This window comes from Boleophthalmus pectinirostris, unplaced genomic scaffold (assembly GCF_026225935.1).
Source record: "Boleophthalmus pectinirostris isolate CB_2022bp ecotype Guang Dong unplaced genomic scaffold, ASM2622593v1 HiC_scaffold_8, whole genome shotgun sequence".
Lineage (NCBI taxonomy): Eukaryota > Metazoa > Chordata > Actinopteri > Gobiiformes > Gobiidae > Boleophthalmus > Boleophthalmus pectinirostris.
In genome coordinates this window covers 30,987,704-31,007,494 of record NW_026571515.1, presented here as the reverse complement: position 1 = coordinate 31,007,494, position 19,791 = coordinate 30,987,704, and the positions used below count along the sequence as shown (strand labels likewise).

General features: G+C 40.1%; 1 protein-coding gene across 4 annotated transcripts in view; it reads right to left on the bottom strand.

Annotated features, from left to right (window-relative positions):
- Positions 1 to 78: 78 nt before the first annotated feature.
- The window catches only part of kdm5c (lysine (K)-specific demethylase 5C), a 22,131-nt gene continuing 2,418 nt past the window's right edge, over positions 79 to 19,791 (bottom strand). For 3 of the 4 annotated variants that reach the window (XM_020929794.2, XM_055166146.1, XM_055166147.1), the window contains exons 3-29: positions 19,779 to 19,791; positions 19,584 to 19,706; positions 19,336 to 19,506; positions 18,946 to 19,080; positions 17,068 to 17,124; positions 15,892 to 16,015; positions 15,248 to 15,501; positions 13,754 to 13,912; positions 10,151 to 10,270; positions 9,914 to 10,072; positions 8,390 to 8,571; positions 8,123 to 8,285; positions 6,285 to 6,404; positions 6,020 to 6,214; positions 5,330 to 5,511; positions 4,801 to 4,925; positions 4,582 to 4,729; positions 4,365 to 4,455; positions 3,901 to 4,283; positions 3,648 to 3,786; positions 3,391 to 3,570; positions 3,131 to 3,259; positions 2,332 to 3,048; positions 1,910 to 1,949; positions 1,630 to 1,829; positions 1,211 to 1,384; positions 79 to 971 (exon numbers count right to left, since the gene is read on the bottom strand). The exon at positions 19,779 to 19,791 is cut by the window's right edge and continues 65 nt beyond it. In XM_020929794.2, the coding sequence (XP_020785453.1) occupies positions 963 to 971; positions 1,211 to 1,384; positions 1,630 to 1,829; positions 1,910 to 1,949; positions 2,332 to 3,048; positions 3,131 to 3,259; positions 3,391 to 3,570; positions 3,648 to 3,786; positions 3,901 to 4,283; positions 4,365 to 4,455; positions 4,582 to 4,729; positions 4,801 to 4,925; positions 5,330 to 5,511; positions 6,020 to 6,214; positions 6,285 to 6,404; positions 8,123 to 8,285; positions 8,390 to 8,571; positions 9,914 to 10,072; positions 10,151 to 10,270; positions 13,754 to 13,912; positions 15,248 to 15,501; positions 15,892 to 16,015; positions 17,068 to 17,124; positions 18,946 to 19,080; positions 19,336 to 19,506; positions 19,584 to 19,706; positions 19,779 to 19,791 (4,492 nt within the window). In that variant the 3' untranslated portion in view covers positions 79 to 962. The remainder of the gene's footprint in view (positions 972 to 1,210; positions 1,385 to 1,629; positions 1,830 to 1,909; positions 1,950 to 2,331; positions 3,049 to 3,130; positions 3,260 to 3,390; positions 3,571 to 3,647; positions 3,787 to 3,900; positions 4,284 to 4,364; positions 4,456 to 4,581; positions 4,730 to 4,800; positions 4,926 to 5,329; positions 5,512 to 6,019; positions 6,215 to 6,284; positions 6,405 to 8,122; positions 8,286 to 8,389; positions 8,572 to 9,913; positions 10,073 to 10,150; positions 10,271 to 13,753; positions 13,913 to 15,247; positions 15,502 to 15,891; positions 16,016 to 17,067; positions 17,125 to 18,945; positions 19,081 to 19,335; positions 19,507 to 19,583; positions 19,707 to 19,778) is intronic. The other variant, XM_055166149.1, reaches the window with a different exon arrangement.

Sequence of the window (19,791 nt, the reverse complement as noted above, 5' to 3'; positions counted from 1 at the left end):
TTTCTATTGCAAATACTCTAAATAAAAACTGACATTAAAAGTGTGTTGGTTGATTTGACACAATAAGGAGACACAATATTCCTAAACAATTCTAAACCTTTATTTTCTAACAAGTGTGAAAGAAACATTAAAATGAAAAACTTTATACACATATTCACGACAGCTGTGTGTCCGTAATAGCCATAATATTTATATAATAATTTGAACTCAGAATGGACAATACAGTGAAGTTGATGTGTTCTTCCAGAGAGCAGAAAATAAAGGTAGAATAAAGCAATAAAACAAGACTGAAAAGCTTAAAAAAATAAAATATTAAGAGGGAGGAAAAGGAAGGGTGGGAAAGCCAAAGAGGTACTTCTGAGAAAGTAGCACCAAAACAAGAATGCCTGTTTTTAACACTTCCCAAATAGTTTATCCCACTTTAAACAAAATACATATCCGTAAAACAATGTTCAAATCAAGATTCAATATAACTTAAGGGTGAGCATGGTTTGTTTTCTAAGATCAGCTAAAAACAATTGCCGAACCTTAACTCAAGTGTCCTGCCCACACGCAAGCGGTTTATCCAACTTCTGTGTGGGCTGAATCAAGAAGATATATACTGCAACAGTCGGAGTGAGCCAGGCTTGCACTAGCGTTTAATACAGTTGTGATAACGGTATACTGACCTTAGAAACAACTCAACACAAAGAGAGCACAAAGAGACCGCCATCTGTCCATGAGTCCTATATGTCCAGAGGAGGGAGGGACAGTGGAGCGGGCATAGTAATACAGTGTGAAAGATTGATGAGTGGGGTACTGATATGGAGTGTACGTAGGAGTCCCTTTGCTCCGTTAGTGTTGGAAAAATGGACAAGTTTAAAGGAGTAGGGTACATGGGGGGGTCCCGTGTCTTTCCCTAATCTTGACACCGTCTTCTGGCATTTAGCATGTTGCTCCAATAAATATAGAGCTCCAGTGCATCACAAAATCTGCAGAACAGAAGCATAACACAGGAAATTAGCACTTTGCTACATTCTGGCATATTTACACTACCTGTTACATTTATTCATTAACATGGACTGTCCCAAATACAAAAAATAAAATAAAATTACTAAGTAAATTAGTAAGTAAATCCATTATTCCATTGAAATAGTATAGTATTTTGCCTGGCCCATCTCAGTCAAATGTTCTCTGAAACACGACTTTGTGTATAAACTAAAAATATTACCTCTGGATGCATGTAGACTGTTGGCGTGGGAAGGGAGGGGCTCTGACTCGGAGGGCAGGTTTTTTTGGACTCCGAAGCGTCTGTCCCGTCCCTGTTCAAGCCTCTCTGACCCTTACGTTTCCTTTTGTCCTTGGTCCGACCGCGGTTACTTCGCCTCTGCTCCTCAAGTTCAATCTTCAAACGATGAAAACAGTAGAAACTGAGTATCATTTAACATCCCTCTAATTTTTTTTCCAATATAGTTGCATTAGCATCAGGCTTTATGTAAAGTGTGTAAGATTTTTTTGACAACTGCACTTAGATTAGAGATTTTATTCAGAGTGCTCATTGTAAATAACTCCAGGAGCATGAACAATTCAGAATTGCCATTTCAACTGCAATTGTGCAGCCCTAACATGAACTGCATTTTAGTGTCCTACCTGTATCAGAGTGTGCAGCGTGTCTGTGGGGGGATTGGAGGCTGCCTGTAGGACCCTGTGGATGGTGTTGGTCTGGTCCAAGGACACCTCCAGCAGGTCTCCTTCCAGAAGAAGCTCCTCCAACTGCTCCCTGGTGGATGGAGAAATCTCTACAACAGGGCCTTTCAGAGATGGGAGCAGGAACAGCAGAGACCCCACTCCTGAAAATAAGAAATTATGAATTATTAAGAGCTTGTTCTTGTCACACATTACATCATTTTAGTAATCAGAAATCTTTCACCTTCACTGGACTTCTGGTTGAGGCCATTTTCTGAAACAGACTGTGGAAAAAAAACACCAAAAACAGAAACTTAAATCTATGCTCACAAGGAAACTCTTCTTCCATAAAGCAACAGTAACTTTCTGGAGTTCATCTCTTGATTCCATGGAAATAAACAGCTAAAATCACACTTCTGAACATTCTCCACACAGATGGACACATTTTGTGCGATCCTGTGTAATACCATAGTCAAAGGAACATTAATTCCATGAAAACAAGCAGGTGGAGGCCCTCTTCCAAGGCAAAGTATGAGTTAGGTTTATGTGTGGAGATGCATGGCGCACTCTGAGTAAAGACACGTTTACGTTTTCAGTGCAATAAAAACATAAAAATGTAAACAAAAAAAACATGCTTGTATTTTAGTTTATGTTTTGGCTTTTTACCTTTACACCATTAATCTCCTTTTTCTTTGGTGACTCATCGGTCAGATCTATGACTCCATCATCCTCAGGCTCCTCAGAGTCGGACAGGACGATGACTGAACTCTCCTCTGGCTCCTTCTTTACCTCCGGCTCTTTCTTTGTGTCGCTCTGTAGTGTGTCTTTGAGTTCCTGCAGTTTCTCCAAAGCCTGCTGTATCTCTGTGCTCTCTAATGCCTCCTTTGCTCGTCCTTGCCATGTGATAGCCCGCTCCGTTAGACACTGCAGTGCCTCGCCTTCAGGAAGTCTCACCGGCAACTTCTGCAGAGCCACCAGTAACGCCAGGATGGTCTCGAGCCGCGGCCGCCGTGACCTTTGACACTGTGGGCAGAGGAAACGCGTGTCCCACTCCCACCAGCAGAGGGCATTAAACTGTTCTGTTGAGGAGGGGAGTAGCGAGGGGAAAGTGACACAGCCTCCGTGAAACCAGTCCTTACAAAGATGGCAGCGCAGTTGAGGAGCACGAGGTCTCCCCCCGCAAACACACACACTCGGAGGGCTCCCGTTCTCTTTCACAGAGTTCTCTGAGTGGTTTGATGAGTCTGTTTCTATGGCACTGTCCCAGCCTCCGTTCTCCTTTTCCTCCTTGTAACATGACACACCAGATTTACACAAATTTAATTTCTGTAACCGCAGAAGTACTTCCTTCTCTTGGTGCTCCCCTTCTTTGAAAGCCATAACCTGATGGAAAGGAAAAACAAAAATACAACTTCAATAGAAAAGTAAAAAGGATATGTTAACATTATATATTCATTAAACATACAATAGCAGCAGGATCCCTCAGATCCTGTGCAGAGAGCCCTAATGTGTTGTTATCGGTATCGTCCAAAGGGTCCTCCATGGGCTCAGTGTGCTCCCTCTTCTCTCGCCTTTTTGCACATGGACATAAAACCTGCAGGGAGACAGTGAGGTTTAAATACTAGCACAGGTTTCAATTGGAGAGTAGCTCATATATAAAATATTAATACTATTGGTAGGAGTGTGGGCACATGACACTACTGCTTTTCACTCTTGGTCCTGTACCTCTAGCAGACTATGCTGACTGCTTTTCTTTAGGAAGGTCTTGCTGGCTTTGTCCCTCCACGAGTGAGCACTGGTCACTTGTAGTTCAAGTTGTCTGAGCTCAGTCATAAATACTGGCAAGTCCCTTCCAATTGCCACAAGACCCTCAAGATCATCTAGACATGGATAATGCTCCCCGTTCTATGGAGAAAAAATAAGTCTCAAATAGCTGCAGGAGAAAAATGCATTTTAGATAATAAGTATTTCAAATGATGTACCTGAATTTCCTCCAGATCTGTGACCCAGGCCCGTGCCCGTGTCAGACAGCCCTGTAGGGCCATGATGTTGGGCAGCTTCACTGGGATGAGTTGGGCTTCGCTGACTATTGCCTCCAGGGTGGAAAGAGGGTGTTTTTGTCTGTACAATTAAAACAGAAAATATGTTCAGGGTTCAAATCATGTGGGAGAACAGGTTTTTAAACTCTCAAAAGCCTGGGGCTGTTCATGTAGTTTAAAGTTAAAAAGGTGTTACCTCTGCTCCAGACAGATCTGAGCCTTCTCCTCCCAGCGCTCGGCAATAGTGAGCAGCTCCTGTAGTTCGGCCATGGCCGTCTCCACAGAGATGCTCTGGGGAACGTTACAGCCCGCCTCCATAAGACTCCTGAGCACAGGCAGAGTCACCTCCTGTCGCTCGCCACTGTCTGTGCCCAAAGTGCACCGCACGTCTGCCAGCCAGCGGCCCTGCTCCTTCAGCCCCCGCAGAAGATCACTCTCTGGCACAGTCACAGGCAGAGTATCCCCCTGCTCCAGCAGAGCCTGGAGCTGCTCTGCCGGAGGAGACTCTTTTCTCCAGTCTTTGCTGTTTATAAAGGTCTGAGCCAGCTGCTGGAAAGACTCCACTGTTTGTACAACCGCCTAAAAGTAAGAAAATACAGATGAGCAGATGTTCAGACCATAAATGTTTGGATACTGAAAGTAAAAAACTTAATACTGTACCTTTACTTCATCTAACTTATTCACTACACAGGGCAGATTCTGCATGGTTTCCACCAGTGACGTTAGCTCAGCTGCTGTCATTTTGTTTTCACTGCAAAAAAGGAACAATTTAAGGAATTGAAACCAGCCAGTGTCTTTATGCTGATTTAATAAACTCTTGGTCTGAAAACAGAACCTAATAACAGTGTCTTTATGCTTCTCATGTAGGTGAACTCACCCCGTTTTTGATAAACTGAGGAGGTCTGCACTTGCTTTTTGACAGCGCTCGTTGTCATTCAGAACACTGTTGAGTTTGCGAAGCAGTTCATTGTCGGGAAACTTTTTCTCACAGGCTTCTGACTTCAGTTTCTCAAGAGCATCAATGTCTAGGGGCATAACATAAGTGAAGCACACTCCATTTTGCAAGTCCCAAAATCCATTGCAGGTAATTTCTTACCAATCTTGTTTCCTCCCTCTTGTTCCAGTGCCTCCTTAACTCTGCTGGCCCACGAATCAAAGGACTCAGAGCGAACCTTTAATCGGTGCAACATGGCCAACAACTCATCCAGCGTATATCTATATCTGTGGATAGAGGGTTTAAAGTTTAAAAGGTGCTATGCTTTTTATAGTTTAAAAACCTTGATAAACACAACTAATACATTTGAAACTGTTTGCAGCAGAAGCTATTCCTCACCTACCTTACATTAGTCCTAACTATTGACCACAATAAGTTTCTAAGAGCTTTTCACAACTTTAAGAGACTACAGTTTTGCTCTCATGGTAAAGCTGGCATGGTAAACACACAATTCCTGATCCCTTCTTGATCTGACAATAAATATCGAATTTTATAATTCGATGCAGACCATAGACAGTGAATTTATTTTTTACCTCAACAGCTGCTTATACAATATGTCTGTACTGGGGCAAGACGCATTTAACGTATGAGCTGAATCTAAAATGAAGACTTGAGTCAAATGTGCACAGACCTGAGGTAGAGTTTGTCAGTGGGGCAGTTGCACAGGTCCTGAGTGTGGTAGAGACACACCAGCCTCTCGGGGCAGTTGGAGCAGGCAAGGGCAGACAGGAAGCATGTGGTTTTACATTTATCACACTGTCGCTCATCGTCAGGAAGAAGCTCAAATGCCTCTCTCTCTGCCTCAGTGATGCCCTGTGGACGGAAAAGATAAGTAATGATGATCGTAATGATTATCGTGATTAAACATGTCATAATAATATGACATGATTTAAGAAGCAAAGACAAGTACTTTAATTCTATACTCAAAGTACAATGAAGTAGGGCTGGGAGATGATCTCTCTCTATATCAACAACAACAATTGTAATATTAAGGTTTATGAACATAGATGAGATAAACTTTCAAAATAAATCTTAGCTTATTCATGAGTCTCAGCTCCTTGATTATTATTAGGTGACATTTAAAGTATTTCTTGTTTTTAAATCATTTATTGCTATGGCAACAATGCTATTTTTTCCATCATGGATAAACAAGTGAATGCTTTCCATTCCTCCCATATTTTTTACTACCAATGAATAGGCTGTAGACATAATCGATAAAACTGCCCCAAGCCAATAATTGCAAATCCAATTAAAGTAATTGCACAGCCCTACACTGGGGAGGTCTCTAGAGAAAAATAAAATATACAAAAAGTGACCCTACCCTTTCCATCAGAGCCTTCCTTAGCTTCCTCTCTTCTTGTACGAGAATAAACATCTCTCTGTGTGTAGCTGCAGCCATGTTGAGGTCTAGTTTTTCTGGACATGTTGCCATTTTGCAGGTGAGTTCCTCATGGGAAAACACGCAGTACCTCCTGAGATGCCTGTAATGCTCAATACAGGAGCGACCTGCCGGGAGCTAAAGAGGAAAGAAGGGTGTGAATTGTTATTGAAAACTTGTCGTATTACTAATGTACACATCATCTTACCCAGTCTGCAGTGCAAAAGTTGACTGCTTCGGCAAAGTTGTAACCCTGATTAAAGCCACTATGGTATGCTCTGGGAAAAGTGATGACAAACTCTCCTGCACACTGATTAGTGCGCACCACCTGAAAAACAAGAGTCTCATTCAATTCAGTTCAATCAGTATCAAGGAAACTACAGTGTAATTAAATCATATATACTTCAATTAGACATTTCCTAAATAGTTTTGGATAAGCTGATGGCATAAGCACAAATGTAGCATGTCATAGACAGTATGTATTCCTTATGTGTACACTTTAAGTACAAGCTTCACTGCTCTTCTGGTTACCTCCTGTACAAGTGTAATGGCAATAAAGTTGAATAAATTCTGATCTTATATAGAGCTTTATCAGAATTAGATACGAGTACTAGTGGTGTAATGATACCCAAGACTCATGATATGATATCATCACGGTATGAGCCTCACGGTATATTTATTGCAATATCATGGGAAAGCTCATGATATGGTGGGGAGGCTCACGATTAGCGATGTAACAATATCCAAATCTCGGCACAATATTTTCACGCTATACATCTCACGGTACGACAGTTATTGCGATATTTTGTGGAGGGTAACAAAACTGTGAATATGCTACTTTAAAGAGTGTGGACCTCCCATAGACATTGATTTGCAGAAATGCAAGATGACACACTCCTTTGAGCGACTACCTGGAAAACACAGCAGGTGCAAAAGCTGCTACAAGAAGGAACGCCAACATGAAACTGTATATGGCTGTTCAGCATGCAATGCCCACATGTGCAATGACTGTTTCCGGCAGTTGCATCCACCTGAGGACTGAGTTGAGCTGTAACTGAATGACTCACACCTGACTCACACCTTTCAGATGAATCAGTCCTTCCAGATGTTTTTAGATGTTCCTATATTGAAAAAAAGTTGAAAATGCTATATGAGTTGAATAAGCTATGTGTTGAATATGAGTTGAATAAGCTATATGTGTTGAATAAACTATGAGTTGAATAAACTATATGAGTTGAATAAGCTAAAAGGAAAATACAAATTAGGTACACACAGGTGTACACTTGGCTATACTGTGTCTGGCGATATGAAGTCTGTTTAAATACTTAGACAAATATATTTTTAAATGTTTTTTATGAATATAATGCTCAGAACATGCATATATCACATGCTGAATGTAGTTTTTTGTTTTCGATTTTGCACCTGACCAGGTAAACTCTCATTTTCAGTGATTTAAACATCCATAAATGAATAGATCAGAGTCTAAGGTTTCCAGAGATACCAAATATGTCTATGTTTCAATTAAGTTAATGAGTGTGAAAATCATTTATAATCACTCAAGGAAGTTCGTTTTCTTTTATGCACTTATGCTCTAAGGGTAGCCCTAGTAACATATGTATGGGTTGTTCCTAGTAGGCGTCCAAGGGGGAAAGAATGTTAAAATGCCTTGACAAGACTTAATCCAAAGAACGAAGAACGTAAAAATGCTTAGAACTGTTATTTCTTCATGTAGTCTACACTGAAATGGAGCAAAGGATCATGGTCTATATAGTTCCCATTCTCTCTCTCTCTTTTTTTTTTTTTTAGCCATTTCTGCACCATAATTTTTAATTTAAGCAAAGAGACTTGTAATTTGATATTGTGATATTGCAATATTATTGTGAGAACCTTGACGATATGATATCACAATATTTTGGTTATTGTTACATCCCTAATGAGTACAGTAATAATGAAGAAACATTTGTATTGAAATTTAAACAAGAAGTATTTTATCATAGTGGTGAAATCTGTATTGACTTGAGTAATATGAAAAGTGCAGTCACTCACCGGTACCCCGTGTGCCATGAGGATGTTTGGGTTCATGATGGTGACTAGCTGATGTAGCAGATCGGGCTGAAACTCAAACAGCTCCGGAGTCAGTTTTTTCATCACCTCCTCCAGTCTCTCTGCTGCCACCGATGGGACGCCATACCATGTTTTAGGCTCACCCCTTCATTCAGATGGCACAATTAGGTTCAAGTTATATTTTGTAACCCTGAAACTGTGGGACAAGTAAAGGTTCTGCTCTTAAGAATCTAAAAGTGAGATGCATACCAGTGCAGGTAGTTGATAGAGTAGCTCCAGTGGTCCTCAATGTGCCAGCAGAAAGCAGAGAAAACCATTCCTACGTAGAGCCAGGGCACCTTCATTCCAGAGATGTCTCCATTGATGTGGCACAACAGGGACTGCTCCAGCAGAGGCATCACATTCAGGTTCCAGCCGGAGCGGGCATAATTCTGTCGGAAAAATAATGACGTTAATAAACTGTAAACCACAACGTACTGCTTGATTGATCAATCTAGTTTTAGTATCAAAGTTCAAGGTTTAATTCAATTCAAGCTGGACAAGATGGCTCTCCCTGTTCTCAGGCCAGCTTCATCCCCAGCTCTGAAGGATATCATTTTTATTTATTAGGGCTGGGGAAAAATAAAAAATATTAATCGCATTAATCACATGAGTTTGAGTGCAATTAATCACGATTAATCGCATGCTATACGCAAAACTAAATTAAAGAATTAAAAAGTAGCGTATAGAGCACTTTCATTGGAAATGTAAATGAAAGAGCCATACATTTCTTGTGCAAACAGCATTTCTTTCAGAGAGGAACCATCAGAGCCTTCTAGGCATTCAGTGAAGGCTCAAGAAAAAATATTGCATGAATTTTTGTACTACTAATATATTTTTTCAATATTTTTTATTTGGTGAGTAATAAACACTACACTAGTAATAATTTCTAGATCATTGTTATAAACTTGGACTAATATTTCTTAGGAAACAAAGGGTTAATATAATGGAATGGAAATGGACCAATCTAAATTTTCTTCCAATGGTATCTGGGTAAATCAGTGACTCCCCCTGCAGCATTGAACTAAAGAAACACCTGGTGGCTGGAACGAAGTTTGAGACTGACAGCTGTCTTAGCCAATCAAATTTTATTGAGTTACGGGCGGGATCATATCACGAAATCTTCCGGGCCTTTGCGAATAGCTTGTAATAGCATTATGTAAGCGAGACCACAGCGAGGAAAACCGTACCAGACACCTCTATTTGAACGCCTCAGGGGCGTCTGGAAGAAGGAGAAGAAACAGAAAGACCCGTGAACCAGAGCCCGTGGCTCGGTCGAAGGCTCAGACACATTGCATCTCACGTGGTCAGAATAAAAGTCAATGAGCAATAGACGTTTACAATAAAAAATAAATAAAATAAAATAAAAACTGCGTTAACTGTGTTAAAATAATGGCGATAATGAATTAGTTAAAGCAAAATTAACTCGTTAACGTGCCCGGCCCTAATATTTATCAAACCATACAACCAAAATGTACTATTAATTATTAATAATTTCACAGTGGGTGCAATTTCAGATATCACTACATTCTACAGGTCAGTAATGTGGAGAAACTAAATGTGCACATTTTTGGTGTAGCGTAGTGGAAAATAACACTACGAATAACTGGTTTCAATATTTGAGTTTCTTTTTGTTTCTCATTGAACTACAATATAATCAGAAAACTGATAACATCCCATTATATTTTCTAAATAAAAAAATAAATTATTTGATATCAATGACGACGTTCATACCTCCTCTTCTTCTGTGAGAGTCCTTTTGCCATTGTTCATTGGGAATCCACTGCCAAACTCTTTCGAGTGAATGTCGGCTCCATACTCCACTGTCACGTCCTCCTCGATGCTGCTCACCAACCTCCAAAACTCCCTCTCCACCAGCTCTGTGGGAACCATCTACAACAACAGGTCTGGCATCAGTCTCCAGCTCCTCCTATTGAAACTACAGTAACTTTTAGAGTGAAATACACTTACATGGACCGGCATGTTGAAGTAATCAGCTTTGAAAGCATCTGCCATTTCACCAAAACTTTGCAGAGTATATTCTCGTGTAGCCTGTTCAAAGCCAAAAGCTTCTGTGGGTTTCTTACACTCCTGGAAAACAAACAGTATTTTTTTATTCACATAACAACCAAACTCATGTATAATGTAACCTTTCGTTATTAAGTATATTGTTTTCCTGTTGGCCTTATTGGATAGAACAGATGTAAGTATGATTGAACAGCGAGAGACTGTTAAAAGGTTGTCTAGATAGAGCTGTTTGATTTGATCCATAATGCAGAGGCCTAGACTCCTTTTTGCAATATGACAATCTCTATTAAGTTAAATATTAGATATACACTACTCACAATAAGTTAGGGATACTGTTATTTACATGAGTGCTTTTCCTATTTGGTCTGAATTTTAATGAAATAATTAAAAGTTCCCTTTGATATTAGTAATAATGAATGAGAAGAAACACCATTTTCATTAGTTTAATATTTATTACCCCAGAAATTTAGACAATAGCAAGAATAGCCCCAAGTAACAGAAATGAATAATGTCTGTAGTGGGTGTTTCCACCATTTGCTACAATGACAACTTGACAGCGAAGTCTCATGCTCCTCACGAGCCTCATGATGTTGTTCTGAGGCAATGCGTTCCACTCTTCTACAAGTGCTACACACAGTTCTGCCAGGTCACGTGGGGGTGGGGTATGATCATCCAGTCTCTGCTTCAGCTGGTCCCAGATGTACTCTATGGGGTTCAGGGCAGGAAACAGTGCTGGCCATACCATATGAGGCACTCTGACTTCCTGAAGACGACCTGTGACAATTCTGGCATGATGTGGTGGAGCATTATCATCCATGAACAGAAAGCTGGGGGTGTGCTGGCGGAATTGGGGGATAATGATGGGTTCTATGATGTCTCTGAGGTAAGAACGTGCAGTGACTGATTCATCTACAATAACCAAATCTGTTTTGCGCTGACTGGTGATGCCTGCCCAGACTGTTGCACCTTCTCTACCAAAGTGAACCCTGGTGACCATGTTGACCTCGGCATGTCGCTGACCTCGACTTCTCCACCAATGCTGACAACCATTATTTCTGTGCAAGGTGACCCGACACTCATCAGTGAACAGGATGATAGACCACTGCTGCATTGTCCAGGTCACATGGTCTTGTGTCCACTGCAAACGTTCACGGCGGTGTCTTGGTGTCAGTGGAATCACCTGCAACGGTCGTCTGGCATTCAAGCCAAAGTGGTGGAGTCGATTGCGAATGGTTTCTGTCTGGAAACCCTGGTACCCCTCACATCTCGTAAATGAGCCTGCAGCTGTGTGGCAGTTGCATAACGATGTCTGAGTGCATAGGTCCTTAGTTACTGGTCATCGTTGCGATCTGTCACTCATGAGGCTCCTCTCCTGAGTCCGTCACAAACTCTGCCAGCAGTTCTGTGTCTTGATGCTAAGTCTACTGATGACACTTTTACACACACCAAGCTCACGAGCAACATCTGACTGCCTGTCACCGACTATGGCTAGGTGGCGCTGCTCGTCTGTTAAGTGATATTTTTTGTTCATGGCTGTTTGAATTGTGAACTTCAGATGACTTGACAATACAAGCTTTTTATACCCACAGAATGTTGAAATTGATACCACATTGAAAAGGATTTTTGGCCCCAGTATGTAAGGCACACTGTACACAGTGAGACTATTACTTGGAAAACCCAAAATGAGATGTGTCTACCACGCCAATACCATTGCCTCCCTATCCCAAAAATTTCCGAAGTGAAACAAACACCGTGTATATGACATTCACTGACTCTCTCACAATATCCCTAACTTATTGTGAGTAGTGTATTTACTCCATGTGTAATGTGTATACCCTTTAATTATTGTTCTATTTTGGCTTTGTATTCTTTGTTTTAAGATTTGAAGACCTCCTTACCTCCTACACAGGTTACTAAGACCATTTAATTTCTATTATGGATTAAAACCTAAAAGATAGGAGGAATAAATAGCACTTAAAACTGATAAAGCACTCTCTACCAAGGCCACCTCCAGTTTGGTCATTTTTGACATTCCTTTTTATAATAGAAGCACAGCCAGACTTGATTGGCAAATAATCACAATGTGTTGAGAGTAGAGCCCGACCGATATGGATTTTGCTGTGGTCGATATGAAACCAATATAATGGAAGTTGGAGCTGCCGATAGCCGATATAATCACCGATTATGTTGAATTGTTTAAAAAACTTAGGTTTGGCTCTGGTGGATTTTAAATTGGGTTTATTTAGGCAACATTTATTGTTATTCTGCCTCTTTACATCATATTTACAGACAGTAGGTTGACTTAATGTCATTTTTGCATCACATTCTAGACACTAGTGATGGGTATTCCAGTTCTTTTTAGAGAACCGGCTCTTTTGGCTCGGCTCACTAAAAGCTGCTGGTTCTTTTGGCTCCCAAGTGGCTCTTCAGATTGTTTTGTTGCAAGCAGGACTAAAGCACGTCTAAAGCAGGACTGAATCAGGACTGAACCAGGTCTAAACCAGGACTGAAAAAGGACTAAACCGGGACTTATTTATTTTATGCTAAACTACAGTCAAATATGCTCGTTTTTTGTTTTTTGTTTTTAATCCTACGTACACGCAAAGTTCTCAAAGTTTCGTTTTTAGCCGCTGCCGCTGTCATACCACGAATCTGCACGCGGCGTGAAGAGAAAAAAAGTGAGAGAAAGAGAAAACACGGCTCCCGTCGTTCCCTTTAAAGAGCCGGTTCTAAGAGTCATTTCGTTCGCGACGGACCCATAACTAGTAAAGAAAGTAGCGCTATCAGCCTTTAGCCGTAAATACGTGCGCGCTGCGGTAATTAATTATATGCGCAAATGTCATAATTCACACCTCTATTCACAGCTCATTTACATATCAGTGCAGGTCCAGTAGCAAATATACGGCCAATATAGTCACTTTAGAACAGACCAATAGAAAACAGTCTGTTTATGTGCGGGAGCTACAGCAGCTAAGCCATAACAAATGACAAAAACTAGCTTCAGAGTTGACATATTTCCAACACTCACCGCTCATACAGGCTCCTCTCACATCACAAATCTGCACTAATAAATGTCCTTTTAATCCAGACTCAAACCGATTGTCCGTAAAAAGAATATAATCTCAGTGTTTGGATCTGTGTCTGCAGGTGTAAACAAACACACGTGAGCGACGCAACTCTGTGGTGTGTTCAGGGACAGTACGGACACACACAGACAAATGACTCCGTAGATAAATACTGATGTGGAGCCACATATTAGGACATTTATCTGTCTGTAAATTGGATTAAATGAACAGAATGTAGAGAGTCTAACCTTTATAACGAGGTATAACATGCCCATGTGAAATATCTGCCCCTATCAGCAAGCATCGGCCGATAGCCGATATGCCTAAATGCCATATCAGCCGATAATATCGACCAACCGATATATCGGTCGGGCTCTAGTTGAGAGTTGACGTCTCCCGGTGGTGGTAAATAAACTTCTCTTATATCTTTTTCTAACTATTGGGCTACTTGAAGTATTTCTACAAAAAGCCCATTTCTTACCTCTGCAACACATTTCGGACAGCGCCATCTGCCCTTTGGGAGGTCAGTGAGCGGGGGTAAGAGACAGAAGGTGTGGTAGTTGTCTTCACATCCATCACACAGCACGAGTTTCTCATCGTCATCTCCACGACCGCACATGCGACACACAAAGGAGTCCACCTGTGAAGAAACATGGATTGTCACGATGCATACCTAAAAGAGCATATAAAGAAATACCGTAAAATCCGGACTATTGAGCGCACCTGAATATATGCCGCATCAACTAAATCTTAACAAAATTTTAAAACTGTACATATATAGGCTGCACCTGAATATAAGCTGCAGGTATCCATGTCTTCAAGGACATTATTAAGTTCGGGCCATCTGCTTTTATCGCCTCTGAAAACTTTTGTTGTCTTTATGCACCGAGTCAGTTCGTCATGCTGCCATCACCAAAATCTCACCATCGACTCATTGATGCCGAGCTCATGTGCAGCAGCTCAATTTCCTTCTTCGACAGTCCCATCAATTGCCGTGAACTTAAAAGCTGCAATATCTGCATTTCTTTGTGTGTTTTACATGAGAAGGGTGTGTGCATGAAGCACAAAATAACTGTTCAAAAAACAATCAAACTAGAAACTTCCTTGGAGCATCACCCCCGTCTCTCCCCGCGCTCTACGGCGTGTGACTCCTGCGTGTCCTGTCTGGTTTTATATCAGTGTGTTGGAGGATTTCAGCAGATTTCAGACTGTCTCAGGAGTGGGGCTAGTTCTATCAATCAGGTATGAGTGGATGTTCGGCTACTGAACCTTGAGACGTTTCTTCTCGTCATTTACGCATATGGTTAAGACGTATCCCCCCTCACTAATGTTAATTTAGCATCATAACTTATTTTATCACATGACCATAAACTATTTGAGTGTGTTGACAATATCGCTAGCTAGTGTAGAAACTTCATGTTAACCCTGGATCCATGTGTGAGGCGCACAGACAGTGGCGCTTTCTGCACTCAGACTGCGCGTATCCGCGATGTTGCCAAACCATAGACTGTATATATGAATGGACAATGTGCCAAACAAAAAATCCGTCCATATATTAGCCTCAGGATTCAAAGTGAGAGAAAAAAGTAGCGTCTTTTAGTCCGGAATTTATGGTAATTGCTAGATTAGGTGAAATTATTTACATTCTGAATATTAATCTTGGTTTGAGTAGTTTTGACTGAGTTTGTAGGCCGATTTTTCCCAATTTTTCATTTACTTGTTTCTTATTTCATGTCAAATATCTGTAGGTCTTAATAATATCTACTAATATATAAAAAATGTCTTGACCAGAGGTACAACAGCACAAGCACAGGCTAATCTGGAAAATTGTGATGGCCAAACTAATTGTTAAATTAGCACTGCTAGTAGTACTAATTACTAGTGCCTGAGAAAACTGAAATACTAAATGCCAAGTCATTTTACGACATACAACTACCAAGCAGTCAAGTCTCTCCACTGCTCAGCTAAATCTTACCGAAGTTGTGTTGATGTTTTGCCGAAGCCTCATAGTCATTTTGGCACGGTCATCGGGCCCTAGATCTTTCTCCTCCACCGCCTCCTCTTTCTTTATATCTGGCTTGACTGTGACACTGGAGGGAGGAGGGGAGGGGCTGGGGTCACTCTCTTCAGTCTTTTTTTCTTGTGATACATCAAGCTCATTCTTGACTGCAGCATTGACCACAGAAGGGGACGCGCCTTCCTTAATGGTAATCGTTTGAGGCAGCTCTTCTAAAAAGGAGAAACAAACTCAAAACATTTTTCAATTCTAAAACCAATTTAAAAGGTGCACTAAGCAACTTTTCTAGTGGAGGGTCTGCCACCAGATTGTCTCCATCAAGAGGCTTGGACTGTTCCACACACAAGCTGAGATACAGGTCAGAGTGAGTCCAGTGGAGAAGTGACCATGCTCAAAGTAAGCATTCTTGTTCTTTTCAAGATATTATTAGAATAATACAAACATCTGAAGTTGAATAAATGACATGTTTAATTCCATACTATAGAACATTTCAGGCAAAGCAATCTCCATGGAGACAAATAGGTGAGAAAAGTTACATCGTGTACCTTTACAAGTATACATTTTGTAATTCATGCTAAACATAATTTAGATTTTAAGTGTACCTTTTTTCTTAATGCCTTTGTCTCTGGCTACAAGTCCAAGTCCCATCATTTTAGGTCCTGCTCCGTAGATCTGTAGTTTTTTAAGCTCTGGGTTTTTCTCAATGTCCTCCTCTGTTGGCTCAGGCTGTGAAGAAAGACAAATACTTAAAATGTTTCTATATAAATCATCCATTCTGCACAAACAAAGCAAGTATTGCGCGGCCAAGTGCAAAAGTAAGTTCTTGAACAAGACAGCAATGCACCACAAGGGGTTATACTAGGTGAAAAGAAAAGTGAACCATTTTACTAGAAACTGAAAAGTGAAAATCTGAAAGAAGAGCGCCCACCACCAAAGCCTTAAACACACAGATACATCAGCAGTTTGATGTATACTGAAAAAAACTCCTATCGCACAATATTGAAGGCCACAAAAGAAAAATGTATGTTTAGTAACCTCCTATGAAAACAATCTTCATATTATGTCCTAATTTGTGTAATTTAAATTTAAGTGCAATAAGGGGCACATGCAGCAGTATGAAGGGCAGCTGCAGGGAGTAAACAGCCAGGCAATGGAAGCATATGTAATGTACACAGCCCAGACAAGTACAATCACAGTGAGCGTCAGTGAATTGCACTTAAATTTGAAACTTTTTTTCTCCCCCCCTCAGTGTAAATGGCAATTATTTAAGTTTTCAAACAAGGGGAACCAGTTATCTTAAAATCTATGAAAAAAGATGCAGAGTGTACTACGGAATATGCTAACAGTTGTTCTAAAATACACTGGCATGTGCCCCACAAAACACAGAGGGTGAGCCATCGTCTACACTATTGAAATTGTTGTTTTGAAAGTTAATAAAAAATAAAAAAAACTTAAATATTGAGTACATAATCTCTCTCTAATAGAAGTACAGTAAACCTTGAATTGTCAAACATTGTTATCAGGAGACTGCCCCAAAATATTTATAAAAAAATAATAAATTAACATTATTGTCAATATGGCCCACCGTTACCAAAAAACATGCTATCTTAATATCTTATGTTTTATTGTCAGCTAAAGATTTTCAAGAACAGCCATGACGGTGTTAATGAAGATGATGTTAATAACAAACACATTGAAACAATCAGACTGGTGTGAGCAGGTTAAGAGAGGGGAGCAGAGGGAGCAGAAGGGAGGCCCGATTGCTGAAGAGGCAGTACCGCAGAGTGGAGCTCAGAGCCTGTGCTGAGAGGATGAGGGGCCACATCCTCTGGACCCTGCAACAGGAGACAATAACAGCAACAATAAACTAAGACAAGAGGACAGACGACAGAGGAGGGGGCGCTTACGTAGAGATGCTCATCAAATACACCTGTGTTTCAGATAGCATCACAATTTATCCATGGGTTTCAGAATGATGAAAAAGACAGACTATTGGCATATAGGTATCCAAATTAACAAAATATTATAGCTTAAAAGTATTAAAAATGTCATATATAACAGAAATCCTAAACCCATAATGATTAGATCTGTAGAGTAAAGATAAGATGGGTTGAGATGAGAGGCAGGTAAATCACTATTGTTAATGCAGATACTTGGTGGAGTGATAGATGACATTTCACATGACATTCTTAACTGCATATAGTTAAACATTGAGCTGGAGGGCAGGTCAAAATTTTATGGTAGAATTTTGCTTTTGACCTGACTGGTGGTTAAAAACCTCTAGTTAAGACAGCGTCTATTCACATGAAACAAAAACCAGGAAAGTCCCACTAAGATTTGTAATGGCACTTTCTATTGGGCATTTTTTAGTGGTAGGAGAAACCAGAGCACCCTGGTGAGTTTAAATACAAAATGTTTGTGTACTCACTTGCCAACAAATAATTTGTTTAACTAGGGATGCCCTGATATGATACTGGTATTGAATATCTGTGCCAGTTACAAAAAAAAGTTGGATTGGATATTGGTTCAGCAGACATTTTTTCTCTCTCTGGATCAGTGCATCCATAAGTTTGACATTTGTGGATTTTCAGTTTGGTTCCTTTGTGAACAGTGAATCTCCCATTGAGTTATACATGCATCATACAGGCTCTTTCATCTGAAATTATATCAAATTATGGAACATGAATGCTACCTAGAGAATAATACATTCATCAGGAAATGGGACATGTTTTGGTGGCAAATATGAATGCTCAGCCCGATAAAAATTTACGCAGATTACTATTTTGTTTTTTTTCCTAATATACATTTCTATTGAAAATGGCAAAATGCACTGGATCCTCCTGCCCACCATCTTAAGAATGTGACATCACAGTCAAGAATCTAAAAATCAATATTACAAGAGACTTTTACTGTATCTGCACTTTTGGCTCAGGCAATAGTGCAGGTTAAAAGTACAAGGTATGTTTATTTTATGGTGCTAATCTATTTGCTTAAGATGCAGATGAAATACTAACCTACGTTGCAATTACTGAATTTATGAGAGAATTTTGAGAAAAAAGTGAGCAAAGGAATAGTGAAATGTAACAGACCAACAGAGAGCAGCGTCAGTGATAACAAAATTCAGCCACAGAAGAAGCAAGCCAGGGCAACGAATTAAGTGCAGCTTTGGTTTACTGAGGAGCATGTCAGGTATAAGATAAATAAAAAAATTAAAAAAAATTATAATAATTCATTCAAAAAGATGCATGAACTGAGGATTGGGTGTCTATAAACAAAGATGCTCTAATACTGAAATAAATGTTAGTAGCCTACATTAGATAATAATCATAAAATGCAATCATTTATTTTGAACTATGCTCAACAGCCATAACAAGTTTAAAGAATGAAGGGACAGACATGTGAAGCAATGGCTTTTTAGTAACAGTCAATTTCCCTACCAAGTTTTAAGTGAGTAGATATGACTGATCAGTACATAAGCTATGATTTGCTTAGCTGAAACTTTCTTTTATAATGAATCATGATATCAAGTCAGGTGACATTAAGCTGGTGGATATTTGATAGCTGTTAAGGATACCAGCTCCTAAATTTTTTTTATGCATTTCAACTCTAGCTCAACTGACAGAAACACAAAGGGTGAATGACAATGCTGTACTCACATCTGGTTGACAGCGGTTGGCACGGCGACCGTAGCTGTTCATTTTGGACGGAGGGACAGACTGACGGAAAGGGATGGAGTGGGGCTTGTATTCTTTATCCACTTCCTCCCCGTCATAGTGCCTTGGTTTGCAATGCTATAGAAACAAAGGAAAAAGTTGAAGAATCAAGTAATGAAAATTTCTCTTTACATTTCTTATATAGTTGTGGATAAAACAATGACATGTTTTTTATGCAAAACACATCAAAGCAGGGTTAAAATCTCTTTGCTGAATATTAACAGATCTAAACTTGGTCTATACCACCGTCATGCCATGGCAAAAATATTTCTAAGTGAATAAAAAGGAATTTGACAATTTGATGTAGCCTATTTTGTCATGTTAAAGTCATACCATCAAACTGGAGCCGGACTGGAACATTTCAAAAGGATACACAATCCTTTCATAATGTGATCGCAGAAGAGAACCCACATTTTTGCCTGTGGGATAGCCAAGCCTCTGGGCCACACGAGCCCAGCGGCGCTCCTTACACACCATCTCAAACCCGCCTTCATCTGTTACAATCTGAAAAACAAACGACATAGCACGTCAACAACTATATAACAGGACAAATAAAAAACACAACAGAAAGAGGCACGAACCTTTGACAAACTAAATAAATCAACAATGCGCCTTTCAATATGTGGGATTTTCAGTGAGGATCCCTGAATCTCCCAGTATCTTGCAATGCGGTCCAAATAATTCAACTTGACCCGTGTTTCTGCCTGAAAGAATGGAGAAAGAAAGTTAAATATACAGTATAACTTCTACTTTAAGTGAATTGATATATTCATTACCTCCAACTCATTT